Source organism: Hemicordylus capensis, chromosome 3 (assembly GCF_027244095.1).
Source record: "Hemicordylus capensis ecotype Gifberg chromosome 3, rHemCap1.1.pri, whole genome shotgun sequence".
In the NCBI taxonomy this organism is placed as follows: Eukaryota; Metazoa; Chordata; class Lepidosauria; order Squamata; family Cordylidae; genus Hemicordylus; species Hemicordylus capensis.
This window is the reverse complement of record NC_069659.1, coordinates 87,190,150-87,205,948: the sequence shown is the minus strand read 5'-3', so window position 1 is coordinate 87,205,948 and position 15,799 is coordinate 87,190,150. Positions and strand designations below refer to the sequence as shown.

Below are 15,799 nucleotides of genomic sequence, written 5' to 3'. Positions count from 1 at the left end.
CGAGCTGCACTTGAACCAAGATGGAACCAGACTGCTGGCGCTTAAAATAAAAAAGGTTGCAGAGCAGCTTTTAAAATGACACCTGGGGAACAGCCAATGGGAGCTGGACAGTATCCCGTTTGGCAAAAGCCATCCTTTAAAGTGTGAGGCTGCTAAGAATTCAAATAAAACAGATGGGGACGGAGCAGAACTGCATAAAGAGCAGACGAGAGGCTGTGCCAGCAGGTCAAAGGAATAGCATACATCAGGGGAAAGATTCAGTGTATAGGTGCTTGTATGCCAATGCCAGAAGCCTCCGAGCCAAGATGGGTGAGCTGGAGTGCTTGGTTGCTAATGCAGAAATAGACATAGTGGGCATAACAGAAACATGGTGGAACAGTGAGAACCGGTGGGACATTGTTATCCCTGGGTATAAACTCTATAGGAAGGACAGGGAGGGGCGCCTTGGAGGAGGGGTAGCACTGTATGTTAAAGAAGGGATAGAATCTAACAAGCTAGAAAACCTAGGTGGACTGGAGTCCTCCACAGAAACCCTGTGGGTGACTATACAAGGCCGGAAAGGAATCGTGCTACTGGGGACGTGCTATCGCCCTCCGGATCAAAATGCCGACAGTGACTGGGAGTTGCAGGAGGAAATCAGGGAGGCGTCAAGGAGAGGCAGGGCTGTAATTATGGGTGATTTCAACTACCCACACACAGACTGGGTAAATTCACATTCAAGTCAGGACAAAGAGGTCAAATTTCTAGATACGCTAAATGACTGTGCCCTAGAACAGTTGGTCATGGAACCGACAAGAGAGAAGGAGACCTTGGATCTAATTCTGAGTGACTCCCAGGACCTGGTGCGTGATGTCAGTGTCATCAACCCTTTAGGGAACAGTGACCACAGTGCCATCAATTTCAGCATACATGCGGGGAGAGAATCACCAAGGATGTCTAACACAGATATTTTGAATTTCAGAAGAGGAAACTTCTCCAAAATGAGGAGTATGGTGAAAAGAAAGCTGAGGGGAAAAATCAGGAGAGTCACTTCGCTCCAGAATGCATGCATGGAGTTTACTCAAAACCACAATACTAGAAGACCAGTTAGATTGTATACCTAAAAGGAGGAAAGGTACCACTTTCACTTTCAGGAGGATGCCGGCATGGCTAATGGGTACCGTCAAGGAAGCCATAAAAGGGAAGAAGACTTCCTTCCGAAATTGGAAGGCCTGTCCAAACGAAGAGAACAGAAAGGAACACAAACTCTGGCAAAAGAAATGCAAGGTGACAATAAGGGAGGCAAAAAGAGAGTTTGAGGAACATTTAGCCAAAAGTATCAAGGGGAATAACAAAAACTTCTTTAAGTACATTAGAAGCAGGAAACCTGCCAGGGAGGCAGTTGGACCATTAGACAATGAGGGAGTAAAAGGGATTATTAAGGAGGATATGGAGGTTGCAGAGAAGCTGAATGAGTTCTTTGCATCTGTCCTCACGGCAGAGGATACTGAGCATATACCTGCTCATGAACCAGGCTTTTTAGGGATGGAGGCTAGAGAGCTGAGTCAGATAGAAGTGACAAGGGATGATGTTCTAAACTGTCTGGAAAAACTGAAACCTAACAAATCACCAGGGCTGGATGGCATCCACGCAAGAGTCCTCAAAGAACTCAAATGTGAAATTGCCAACCTCCTTGCCAAAATATTTAACTTATCCCTGAAATCGGGCTCTGTACCAGAGGACTGGAGAGTAGCAAATGTAACACCGATTTTCAAAAAGGGATCCAGGGGTGATCTGGGAAATTACAAGCCAGTTAGCCTAACGTCCGTTCCAGGCAAATTGATGGAAAGCATCCTCAAGGATAAAATTGTAAAGCACCTAGAAGAACAGGCCCTGCTGGGAGTGAGCCAGCATGGCTTCCGCAAAGGTAAATCTTGCCTCACCAACCTTTTGGAGTTCTTTGAGAGTGTCAGCGAGTGTGTGGATCAAGGTGATCTAGTTGACATAGTCTACCTGGACTTCCAAAAAGCTTTTGACAAAGTTCCTCATCAAAGACTCTTGAGGAAACTTAGCTGTCATGGGATAAAGGGACAAGTACATGTGTGGATTGCTAACTGGTTGAAAGACAGGAAACAGAGGGTAGGTATAAATGGAGAGTTTTCACAATGGAGGGAAGTAAGAAGTGGGGTCCCCCAGGGATCTGTACTGGGACTGGTGCTTTTTAATTTATTCATAAATGATCTAGAAGCAGAGGTAAGCAGCGATGTGGCCAAATTTGCCGATGATACCAAACTCTTCTGGGTAGTGAAATCCCAAACGGATTGTGAGAAGCTCCAAAAGGATCTCTCCAAACTGGGAGAGTGGGCGACAAAATGGCAAATGCGGTTCAATGTTAGCAAGTGTAAAGTGATGCACATTGGGACGAAAAACCCCAACTTCAAGTATATGCTGATGGGATCTGAGCTGTCGGTGACGGACCAGGAGAGGGATCTTGGGGTTGTGGTGGACAGCTCGTTGAATGTGTTGACTCAATGTGCGGCAGCTGTGAAAAAGGCAAATTCCATGCTAGGGATCATTAGAAAGGGGATTGAAAATAAAACGGCTAACATTATAATACCCTTATACAAAACTATGGTGCTACCACACTTGGAGTACTGCGTACAATTCTGGTCACCACATCTTAAAAAGGACATTGTTGAACTGGAGAAGGTACAGAAGAGGGCAACCAAGATGATCAGGGGCCTAGAGCACCTTTCTTATGAGACAAGACTACAACACCTGGGGCTTTTTAGTTTAGAAAAAAGACTGCGGGGAGACATGATAGAGGTCTATAAAATCATGCATGGTGTGGAGAAAGTGGAGAGAGAGAGAGATTCTTTTCCCTCTCACACAACACTAGAACCCGGGGTCACTCCATGAAATTGATTGCCAGGAGGTCTAAGACCAACAAACAGAAGTACTTCTTCACACAACGTGTGATCCACTTGTGGAACTCTCTGCCACCGGACGTGGTGACAGCCAACAACCTGGATGGCTTTAAGAGGGGTTTGAATGACTTCATGGAGGAGAGGTCTATCAATGGCTACTAGTCGGAGGGCTGTGTGCCACCTCCAGCATCAAGGGCAGGGTGCCTCTGAGTACCAGTTGCAGGGGAGTAATGGCAGGAGAGAGGGCACGCCCTCAACTCCTGTCTGTGGCTTCCAGCGGCATCTGGTGGGCCACTGTGTGAAACAGGATACTGGACTAGATGGGCCTTGGGCCTGATCCAGCAGGGCTGTTCTTATGTTCTTATGTGAAGTCGCCAAGCTTCTTCAAAACTCTGGCTAGTATAAGTCAGGATTGCTTGGTTCAGACATAAGCGATCCTGGCTTGTTCCTTGTCAGAATGGAAAGTAGACTGTTTTCTTCCAGGGGGAAGCACATGCTGTTGAGTCTTAGGAATGTCATTCAATGTCATTCAGGATTTAATCCTTGCTCTGTATTATGTCCAAACTGGCCCACTGAGTTTGAAATATAATAATAAGAAAAAACTTGTTAATTTTAAAAAGGATTTGCTGTTACAAGGGGGCGGGAGGTGATTAGTAGTTTAAATCTATCCAAATTTATTGCAAAAGCAAAGGAAGAATGACATACTTTCTAGGAACAAGTTTTATGGCACTTTATTTTTATTATTTATTGCACTGCTATACCATCTAATCCAGTTGACCTAGGTGGCTTGCAACCAATAAAATCAATCACATAATGGTTAAAAAGTTAACAGTTTGAAATCATTGAAAGCTAGACTAAAAACATGTTTTTAGGGCTCTCTTGACATCTAATGATGTCAAGGTTTAATTTTTTTCAGGCAGTGAACCTTAATAATAAATACATTTTATGGCATCAATTTTCTCAGACCAGAGATGGTATTGTTGGGCATGGGTTTTCAAGAGAAGGGGAAGGCTATAAGTCAGAGGCTGTGCAGGTGTTCTGCACATGCAAGGTCCCAGGTTCAGTCTCTGGCATCTTCCTTGGACAGAGGTTGCGAGAGCTGACAATACTGGAGTATTAGATGAACCATTAGATGAACCAGTACTCCAACTTGTTATTAGGCAGCTTCATAAGCCAAAGCTGCAAATCTGTGTGCAGTTACCGGACATGGTAATAGGTCCCACTGAACTCATGCAACTTGCTTCTGAGTAGGAGCATGGTGCACATTTCTGAGGCTCCCTGATTTGGAAGAGCCTTTGAATTAGCACATTTGGTTTTTCAGTTTTAAAAATGCTTACCCTATCTTCTAGAAGCCACACAAGTCTAGGCATAAGAGTCTGATGTTATATTTGCTCTGGAAGATATGCATTGACAACTTGGTTCCATTTAGAGCTGAGGATCAAATGATACACAACATTAAATACATAGTTTGGTTGTGTGTGTGTATTAACAAAGCTGAAATTAGGAATGCAGTGTGTGGGGAGGGGGTCAGTGGTCCCTCTAATTTTTTTCATCTCTGTGTGGAATGAGTTTTGTTCTGGGTGGCAGTATCATGGCAATGTGTACACATGTGCACTCAGAATGGGGCCTTCCTAATTCAACCTGAGCGGGATCTAAAATTAATGGACATCAGAAAACTTGTGAGCGTGTGCACGTGCACATGCCTTAGAGGGAACAGTGGAAGGGGTGTTTTACCCTTTCCTGCTGCACTGCAGTCTTGATTTTAAAAAACCACTTACCTGAAACTGTTATTAATCCTGTAAGAGACGCTTCAATTAGTACCAATGGAACATATACAACATAGAATGCATGTGAATGCATCCAGCGATAGTAGCACTTTCTTTGCTTACTTTCCTGAAGGTTTTCTGTTCTTAAAAATAGCTAAATAACTTCTGCATGTTTATGTCCGTTTAATAAGTATTCAGTGTTCGATATTCTCATTATCTAAATAAAGAGTAAATAAAAAACAAACAACTATATAGCTGCAACCTTTAATAAGTAGATTTATCAACTAAAATGTAACTACTTGGTGGTGGCTATTTAATCAATGCAGTCATGAGTTAAGAGTAGTCTTGTTGAGGGTAGCGACCTGGTGTACTACTTTGCATGAAAATTATTAGAACAGGCACTCTGTCTAAAAATTGTGATAACTCATTTCAGAAACTGCAATCAGGTGCAATAAATTATTTGATATCTATTGTGGGCTTGATACTGGGAGCCAGGAACTGGCAATCTGTCACTGTGAGTTTGTCTAAATCCTAGCTTGCTAGTAAGTGTTCTATCGAAGTGTAGTTCTGCCTTTCTGCTGAATCTCTAGCGGCGTTCACCTTAAATCTGACCCCTTTTCCCTGATATACAGTAACATATTTGGAAACATCCAGACTAACCTTGCATGTACAATGAGGGAGGGGTGATTTTAGCAAATCCTCCTCGTTCTTCTGTGCATACTAAAAATATGTCCCTGAGGTTGGGGGGGGCTTCAGGGATGTATTTTTTTGAAGACATAGGTAGCTACAGAGGGGAGGGGAATATTTTTCTTTAAATGCCCCTTCCCAGTTGTGTGTGCAGAATGTTATTCCACACATGCAATGTTAATGTAGATTTTGGCCGTTCAAGTTTTCTAAAGTTTCTACTTCTGCTTTAAAAAAAAAAAAAAGATCTTAACTCCTAGACCTAATTGTGCAGCGGAAAATGACTTGCCTAGCAAACATGAGGTTGCCAGTTCAAATCCCTGCTGGTATGTTTCCCCGACTATGGAAAACACCTATATCGGGCAGCAGCGATATAGGAAGTAGGCTTGAGCCCGAAACTGCTCAGCCACGTTTTGGCAGTGGGGGTGGCTCCTTAAGGCCAGGGGTGGGTGCACTTACCCCTCCCACTGCTTTCCCCCTGCCAGCGCTCCGTTTTTACCAAAACCCGTAGGGCACAGACATGCACGTCGCACAACCGGTACCTCTGGCTACTTATGGTGACGAAAGGGGGAAGGGGTGGCAGGGAGGTACGCTGCTGCCCCATTGGCTTCAGTAAAAATGGAGTGCTGGAGGGGTAAAAGCGGCGGGAGGGGTAAGTGCACCCTCCTCCACCCTTAAAAGACTCCCCCCCCTCGCCAAAAGGGCCTTGGCTTCCAAAATGTTTTGGAGGCCTCTATAATGGCCTCTGAAACGTTTCAGACTCAAGCCTAATAGGAAGATGCTGAAAGGCATCATCTCATTCTGTGTGGGAGATGGCAATGGTAAACCCCTCCTGTATTCTACCAAAGACAACCACAGGGCTCTGTGGTCGCCCGGAGTCGACACCGACTCAACGGCACACTTTACCTTTACCTCCTAGATATGAAGCATCTTCATTGAATATTTCCTTTTTGGATGTGGGTAGTTCTGTTAGAGCCAGACGCTTTTGTATTCATGGTCCTATTGAATAATGTTAAGTGTGAGTCAGAGTAAAGCTGGAATTTACACACTTTTTTTAAAAAAAGGTTGAACAGTTACAGGAACGTTTTTATTGTATGGCACATAAATTATATATGAGAGTTGATGTGTTTTTCCAACAGTAATGATAGCTATGACTAGTAGAGATACAGCGATGGAATTGTAAGATACTGCACTGAAGGTGACCAAGTTTTAGCTTTATAAGAGCACTGAGTAATCTGGCAACCATCTCTATAACATTATATTGATGCAGATTTGAACATGTGCTATATAATTTCAGCAATAGTGACCTAATTATTTGGCTAGTTCCTTTGTGTTAGATCTATTTGGGACAACTTTATGCTTGAATTCTCAATAAGAGATTATGTTAAGTTATTGCAGTTTGTTGCATTTTAGTATTTGTTTTACTTATTTTGATTTTCTAAACTTAGCTCTTCTCACTGATGGAAATGAAACCACCTATTTCTCGTGCAAAGATGATTCTCATTACTAAAGCTGCCATTAAAGCTATTAAGGTGAGTTGGTAAAAAAAACAAATCTACATGTGTGTGTTCTGTGTTCTACAAAATTACATATTTCCCAAAACTTTGAGTATTCCTGACAAGTTAAATGTTCTTCCAAAGAAAACAAGGAGGCTCATTTTCACTTTGCAAAGTCTGAAGAACAGAATAGAAAAATATACTTTTATTACAGTTGAAGTCCTATAATAGGAGTAATGTTCTTTTTAAAAATCAGTTGCGGGATCCTGTAATATTTGAGTTGGTTTTAATTGAGTTATAAATATGGTATGTGAGATACTCAGGCTTCCATAATTATGGACACCATTGCAGGTGCTGTGAATGGGCCCAAGGCTACCACCCAGTTCTGAGGTTGTGAGGGTGGTGATCCCATTACTTCCAAAGCACTCCGGTTCAGAAAATGCCTCGAGTTTGTTTTGATGATGTGATTCTGAGGTGTTCTACGTAATTTGGAAATGAAGTGCCAAAACAACATGCCACTGCCATCCTCGTTTGAGCTGAAAGCAAAGTAACCACCTAGAAATCGTTATTAGGCAATATATAAATGTAATAAATAAAAATAACTGACCTGGTGCAGAGTATCTGTGCCGCTAGTTCTCTCTGTCTCTCCCCCGACCACAACCGATCCAGCTCCCTGCCCCATCTTCATTTCATGTCCATCCCTTCAGCCAGTTTGCTCCCCCCACCCCCCAACACACATCCCTTCAGCCCTGGTTTCACTGCCGCCTGCTCGGCTGTCCTTCTTGCAAGGAGGCGGGCCGTTGAAGCCAACGTGCACTCTCCCGTCGGCTCACAGTGGCAGCGACACCTCCTCAACCTCCCTCCCTCCCTCCCTCCTTGGCAGGCTGGCTTGAAGAGAGGCTCCCCCTGCTGTGCTCTGCTGTGCTCTGCCAGGAAATCTCACCAGATGTGCCACGTACTACGGGATTTGCTACATATGTCCTAAGGCTTTTAAATATAAAGAAGATAAGATGACATATCAATTTGGCTCTGTGATGGTAGCCTGGCTCTCTAATAACCTGCAGTCCTGGAGCTGAATAAGCTGTGTAGCCTTCCCTCTCCAGGCTAGAAAGGGAGGATGACATCTTGGCTTGGCTCTGAAGATAGTCCCTCCCTCTTCAACATGGCTTCCCCAAACCAAGAGTATAGCAGGAAGAAAGAAGCACAATTGTAGGTGTATCTGTTTGGAAGGAAATCTCACTAGGTACAGTGGGACTTACTCCCAGGTAAATGTGCATCACAATCTTATGCATTTTTCTGGGAGTAAGCTTCACTTAACATGTGGGACTTTTCTAAACTTAGGTCATCTTATTGATGGAGATGAAACTGCCTATAGCAAATGTGCATAGGATTGCATGGAAGGAGCAGGGTCCTGGCTACCACAAATTTTTACCTTAGCTCGTAAAACCAATCAACACTTGTGGAACCCCGGGGATATTTTTAATAAAATAGCCTTGTTTCCTGATTTTAAAATACTTTTTTTGATATTTTATGTATTAATATTCACAAAAAAATATTTTATGGAGTCAGACATCTCTAATTGATTTTAAAATGTTATTTATGTCTTTTTCAGCTTTACAAGCATGTAGTCCAGATTGTAGAGAAGTTTATAAAAAAGGTAAATGGATTTATATGGCTAATACTTGTTAAGCTATATATAGACTTAATAAAGTTTTAAGCACATTAACATGGTTCTGCTTGCATAATTGAAGTCTGTATTAAACATTTTTATTTGAATTATACAGTATGTAACAGTCAATCCCAGTTGTTATGAGAAAACATTTACCTGGTAGGACCAAGGACAATAGACTGTTTGGAACTTAACAAGTTGGTGATCAAGTGGTAGCTTTAGATGCCTTGCTTATTCTTGGTTCTAGAGCTGTATAAAATCAAGATTGCATATTTAATATTTCTAGGTGCCGAGAAATACTTTGAATATAAAATCAGGGCTGAGAAATCACAGGTGTCAACATTAAGGTGCGGACACCTGGATACCTGATAGAGCACTCTTTAAAAATAATCAGTACATTAAAATATTTCTTAAAGTAGAGGTTGAAATGGCATATTGGTTGAAATGGCATATTTGCTAATCCAGTAATGGACTTATGCAAACATCAGCTCTTCAGTTTTCCTTTTCCAGACTTGAGGAGTTGTATCTTTGACCCACCCCCCGCCCCTCCCCACCCTCTCCAGGCTGCTTTTAAAACTCAGGATTGAGAAGGCAACTTGTGATGCAGCATAGGAAAGACTTTTCTGTCTGGAGGGAGAATAAGAAGCCCATGGCATACATGAATTTTCCCTTCCTTTTCTGGATCACAAATGATGATTTTGAGGTTACTGAATTATTGGGCTGTAAGGTCGACTATCTTGTACCTAGACATAGGGATTTTTCTCCTAGTTGAAATTGGGGCTTTAAAATAGATTTTTAAAGATGGGAGCTGTGTAAAATCAATGTGATTTGTGATCTAAGTGAGTGTTCTCACATTTCTGCTAACTTATTGCACCACATCCCAGAAAATTGCTTTTGAGTGTGTGTGTGTGTGTGTGTGTGTGTGTGTGTTAAGTGCCACTTTGAAACCTTTCAGCTTTTGGGTGACTAAATTATGGGTTAAAAGCATTGTGATCAAAGCCCTGCTCACACAGTGGGCAAAGTGGCCAGTCTCTTAGGTGGTATTCTCCACACAGTTGTTGGAATCCAGTAAGTGACTTATGCAAACATCAGCTCTTCAGTGACATACTCCCAGAGTCTACTGTGTGTGGTTCCCATCTGCTGTGATGTTAACCCTCAGTTTTGATTGACAGACATGTTACAGATGTACATGTTAGTTGCATCTTACATAGAACACATGGAAGCAAATTATCTTGGGGCATAACCCCTTTGCCCCACTGCACATTAATTATGCCCACTCTGCCTGAAGTGTGCCTCAGTTCCCAACATCTTTTTTAAAAGTTAGAGCTCATGTTCAAATTCCAGGAATATATTTCAGAATACAGGCGAAGCTCATTGTCCATGTGTCCAGTATCTGCAGTTTTGCTTATTAGCTATCAGGTAATTGACACCCAACCTCGGCATATGTGGAAAACCATTAAATCTGGTTCGAGATCCATTGATGCCCATAAAAATGGGTTCTGCGCCTGTGCAGGAGCCATTCCGTAGCCATGCCTGAGCTAGTCGAAGCACCTAGGCCCAGGGGCGTAACTAACATTAGGCAAGGGGAGGCGGCTGCCTGGGGGCCCCCACACCTTGAGGGGCCCCCCCCGAGGCAAGTCACATGTGAAGTGAGTGTGTATGTATCAGTGAGGGGCCCATTTTAAAATTTTGTTTCTGGGCCCACTCCAGCCTCGTTACACCCCTGCCTAGGCCACACCCCCACGCAGAGCTTGCTATTTAAGACGTGCCCATGGCACGAAGCCCCTCAGTTCTTTTCCGACCACCTTTGCGACTAGACCTCAGTCTGCAGCCTGGAAAGTCGGAAAGTTCCTCTTTTCTTTCTTTCTGGAGAAGAGTTCATCCTTTCTTTCTTCGAGTTGACTGTTTTATTGGATTCTGACTTGGACTAGCTGATGGACTACGTTTGGTTGTGTGACGCGGAATGGCTGACGATGATCCCTTCTACTTTTTTACTCGGTCTGGCTAGCGACGATTCAGAGGACTTCGACCCAGACATGGACTTAATTATTCTACGGACGCAATAATGGCTGAGTAGAAGAAATTTTTAAATGGTTTGAAGGCTGTAGGGCAAAACTCCTCTCAAAAGATCATCATGATCTCTGCTTGTTGTGCCTGGGTGAAGAGCATAACGTCTCCGCATGCACAATTTGTCTGTCTTTTTCGAAGCAAACACGTAAAAATCGAACGCTTTGCCTTTGGGCCACTATCTATGATGATGTCTTGAGCCTATAGATGTTGGTTGCGGCTCAGAAGGTGACGTCGAGACCATCTTCGGCTCCCCCTCCTTCGACGTCGAGCAAACATCACTCAAAATCGTCCTCGACCTCGAGGCATGATTCATTGAGATTGACAAAATCCATCCTGTTGACGTCGAAGGCTGCGTCGCTGTCAGAAACTTCTTCAGCATCGACTGTGGGTCCAGCGGTGTCGATGTCTGCTTCCAAGAAATCTGCCCGCCCATCGGAGCATCGGAAACCGGCAAAGTGCCCCGCAGTCGACCTCACCGATTCACCTCCTAGCAAGCAGCAACATTTGTCCGCCTCGACGGTGGAACGGACCCCATCCTTGACTGCTGTACAGATCTCAATTGATCAGCCGACATCGACCCCGATGCCGACATTGGTGCCGAGTGCTGCGGGTCAGGACGCTTTGACATTGACGAAGATCGATATTGAGTCAACCCCCCTAACGGCATTGAAACCAGTTTCAATGCCGATAACGTGTTCACTCTCGCCGGCACCCCTCGCTTCCTCCGCTCCATCGATGCCAACTGCAACCGCGGCCATACCTTCTACGCTGCATACCCTGGTCCTTTCCATGTTGACACAAGTGAACCCACGGTACCAAGCCCCCCTGCCGTCGTTCGAGGTCATCAGTGTCGATGTAGAGGAAAATCTGCCTGCAGCAACTTGGTCTCTACACTCCCTTTTGGACTCCTTGTCTAGCAAGCACTCAATTTTGACATTTAAGGGCATTTTACCATGCGATATCGAACTGTGGCCCATCTCTGATCCCCACTTACCTGGCCTAGCTGTAGTTTTAGCCACTCTGCCCTGGGGACCACCTCACCTGCAGCACCTTATGTCTTCGAGGGTTCCCGGCCCTGGATCCCCATGACATTTTCTACTGTAAGGGATTCGCACCCAGTGCCTACTTATAGTTCAACTACAACACAGTCTGACTCCTTGGTTGTGCTCCAGCGAGCATCACCTCAGTGTCTGTCTGCTCTGCGTCAACTCAAACATACCCCCTGCCGGTGTCTCTTGTTGCGACTGCAGAGACACAGATTACCACTGCTACAAAAAGGAACATTCCTCCTGCTATCTCTTCTTCAGAGCACTATGGCTCATCTGATTTTGAATTGGACTCTGAAGAAGAAAGTACCATTGTGGACCCACCTGTGGATGTGGCAGCTCCTACCTACTTCTCTCCAAACGATGAGCTAAAGCCTTATCATAAGCACGTTTGAGTTATGGCTGATGCCCTAGGCCTGGACATTCGCTCCCAGCTTGCTACCACAGATGATCCGGTGTACAACTTTATGCTGCAGTCGCAGTCAACTGCGCCTGTGACTTTACCAATGTTACCCGTGATGACAAAGGCAGCGAAGTGTGCTTGGGAAGTGTTGCACACACCCACATCAAAGAAATTGGAAAGCCTTTATCACATTTTGGATAAAGACAATGGCTACCTACTAAAGCATCCAGCACCAAATTCCTTAGTAATTGACTGCGCCTCCTCATCAAACAGTGGTAAACATCATGCAGTACCACCAGATAAGGAGGGAAGGAAGTTAGACATGCTAGGGAGGAAGGTTTACTCGACCTCCTGCCTGTCCATTAAAGTGGCAAATTATGCAGCCTGCACAGCAAAATATACACATGGCCTTTGGGAGCTCTTGGAGAAAGATCTTGACTTACTCTCGCCACAAGACTTTAGAACTAAGTTCCGCCAGATTCTGGAAGGCTCTGGAGAGCTAATGCGCAGACGACTCAGCATTGCCAAACCTTTGGTGGAAAGCAAGTCCCGGACAATGACAGCAGCCATCACTTTATGGAGGCACGCCTGGTTAAGGTCGACTGGCCTCCAGCAAGATATGAGAGACAGAATAGAAGGGCTGCCATTTGATGGCACGGGGCTCTTCAGCGAAACCATGGATGCAACTATGGAGCAGCCAAAAAAAAAAATCAAAATTCACTGCCAAAACCTTTACATCACATCCTTCCACTTCACAAACCTCTAAGTACCGACCCAACTACGGGTAGTACTGACCTCCCTTCCGGGACCAAGATCATAGAGACTTCTGGAAGTTGTATACATCCTATAATAAACGGGCCTATCAACAAAAATCTAAGGCCTCCCATTCTCAGTGTTCAAAGATGCAGGACAACCAGAAGCGGCTTTGAAGTACAGGACCGCCCAATGACACCTCCCAGCTCCCCTCTCCAGCCAGCGGGGGCAGTGTCATCTGCCTCAATGGATCATTCCATCATTCCGTCCCAGCCTACCATCAGTCTGGCCAGCCATGCCCCCGCATGGCATCATATTGCATCAGACTGCTGGGTCCTAAAGATTGTAACCTCAGGATATGCGATCGAGTTCAGATCGCTGCCTCGGTTCACAAAGGTCAGGGTCACCCCACCATCAATGACTCTACAAGAGGAAGTGCGGGAGCTGTTGGAAAAGGGGGCAACAGGCAAGACGGATTCTACTCACGTTATTTCCAAATCCCCAAATGGGATGGGGGCATTCAGCCCATCATGGATGTCCATCGCCTGAACAAGTTCATCAGTGTCCGAAAATTCCGTATGATGGCGTCGCAGCAGGTCCTTACTCTAATCCAGGGGGGGAAGTGGTTTGCGACGCTGTGGACCTCAAGGACGCTTATTTACATATCAATATTCAACTGTGTCATTGGAAATATCTACGCTTCACCTTCAGCCACCAAGTGTTCCAATACAATGTATTGCCCTTCAGACTGTCCACTGCCCCGGGGGGAGGTTAAAGAATGCATGGTGGTGGTGATCGCACATCTGAGAACCAGGGGTATTTCCATATACCCTTTTAAAACTATTGGCTTTTGACTGCAAAGGACAAAGACGAGTTACTTTTGCACATCCATTATGTACTGGACCTTCTTCAACCCCTGGGTATACAAGTCAATTGGAAAAAATCCCATCTGGAGCCAGTACCCATAATCTCTTACATAGGGGCGATTCTGAATGCCACAGAGCAGAGAGCATTCTTACCAGAAGACAGATTCACTTGCATTCTGAACCTAGTTTCACTCTTCCAAAAGCAGCCCCTGCAACCAGGCCTGCTAGGTCTGATGGCCTCCTGCAACACAGTCATGCATTATGCACGGCTGAAAATGTGAAAGCTGCAGCTTTGGCTCCTGTCAGTTTTCTGCCCTACCAGAGAAAGGCAGTGGAAGTGTTTGTAGATACCTCCACAGGTCCTCCGCTCACTATCCTGACGGACACAATGCAGGAACCTTCTCAGGGGAGTCCTGTTTCAACCAGCTTCTGTCTGGTTGACCACAGATGCGTCCCTGCAAGATTGGGGTGCGTATTGCAATCGCCACAAGATCCAGGGGAAATGGTCCCTGCATCAGGCCCTGTTGCACATCAGTTTCCTGGAACTCTTGGCAGTCTTCCAAGTGATGCAGGCGTTCTTACCAATCCTACAAGGAAAGGTTGTCCAAGTCCAACTGGACAACACGATGTCGCAGGCCTACATCAGTCAACAGGGTGGGACAGTATCCCGCAGTCTGTGCCCCGAGTATCCAGTTATGCCACTGGTGCATTCAACATCAGATTTCCCCACTGGCAATACACATCAAAGGCCTAGAGAACACCTTGGTGGATGACCTCAGTCGAGTCTTCCTTCAGGACCGACAGCACAAATGGGAGCTTCAAACAGAATTCCTGTCCCCATGTTTCAGCTTGTAGTTGGAACCCACCATAGACCTATTTGTGTGCTCCACGAATGTGAAACTGCCTCTCTGTTGCACCAGAGCTGGCCATGACTCTCACTCACTGGGGGATGCTTTCCAACTGGATTGGTCATGGGAGATACCGTACATGTTTCCTTCGCTCCCGTTGATACCCAGAGTGGTGGCGCGTCTGCTTGCGGAACCAACCAGCAGAATCTTAGTGATGCCATGCTGGCCAAGACAAACCTGGTTTCCACAGGTATGCAAACTCTCCAGGAACTGCTACTGGCACCTGCCTTACCGCCTAGATCTCCTCACACAAGACGGAGGCTGCATCCTCCATCCAGACGTTCACACTCTCCGCCTGACTGCCTACTAAATCTACTAAACCACATCCTAATTAACCAGTGGAAAATGTTCACACTGCATAATTATTTGAACAAGTGGTGCTGGTTCAAAGCCTATGCATGCTGAAAAGGGTTTCTGCCCAAACAGGCTTCAGTATGGGAGGTTCTACGATACCTCACAGCTCTAAAGACTGAGGGACTGACCAATGTCTCCTTGAAGGTTCACCTGGCCGTCCTGTCTTCACAGTATCTTGGAATTGAAGGAAAAGTGGATGTTCTCATGAAAAATGGAAAAATGGATGTTCTCACATCCATTGAGCAAAGCTTTCCTGAAAGGACTTTCACACGTTTATTCTCCAGTCAAGCTTCTGGTAGAACCATGGAGCTTGTCATTATTCATGTCTTCACTTACCCAAGGTCCCTTTGAGCCCATGGGCACATCCTCCTTGAAGCTGGCATCTTGGAAAACGGCCTTTTGATTGTTGTCTCTACAGCCAAACATGTGAGTGAAATTACAGCTCTAAGAGTAGATTCTCCATATATGACCTTCTATCCAGACAAGGTCTGTATGCTCTTGGATCCCACATTCCTTCCGAAAATAGTGTCCGAGTTTCACCTTAATCAGGACATCATTCTCCCTACTTTCTTCAGGTACCCCACTACTGCCCTGGAATGATCTCTGCAAGCCATGGATGTTCGCTGGGCTCTATTATACTACATGTTACAGACTAAGGATTTTCGTTCCTCTACACGATTGTTTAAATCTTGCAAAGGCCCTACCAAGGGCACTTCCGTCAGCAGTTATCGAGATGGCTGGTTGAGCTCATACTGTTCTGTTACAAAATGCAGAACAAAGCACCACCAGAAGCAATAAAAGCCCATTCCGTTAGGGCACACGCTTCCTTGGCTGCACACCTTTCTGGGGTGTCTTTTGAGGACATCTGTAAAGCTGCT

General features: G+C 45.1%; 1 protein-coding gene across 2 annotated transcripts in view; it reads left to right on the top strand.

The window, feature by feature from the left end:
* The window catches only part of SCAF4 (SR-related CTD associated factor 4), a 75,821-nt gene that overhangs the window by 14,756 nt on the left and 45,266 nt on the right, over window positions 1-15,799 (top strand). For both annotated transcript variants that reach the window (XM_053304519.1, XM_053304518.1), the window contains exons 2-3: window positions 6,805-6,888; window positions 8,465-8,509. In XM_053304519.1, coding sequence (XP_053160494.1) covers window positions 6,805-6,888; window positions 8,465-8,509 — 129 coding nt within the window. The remainder of the gene's footprint in view (window positions 1-6,804; window positions 6,889-8,464; window positions 8,510-15,799) is intronic.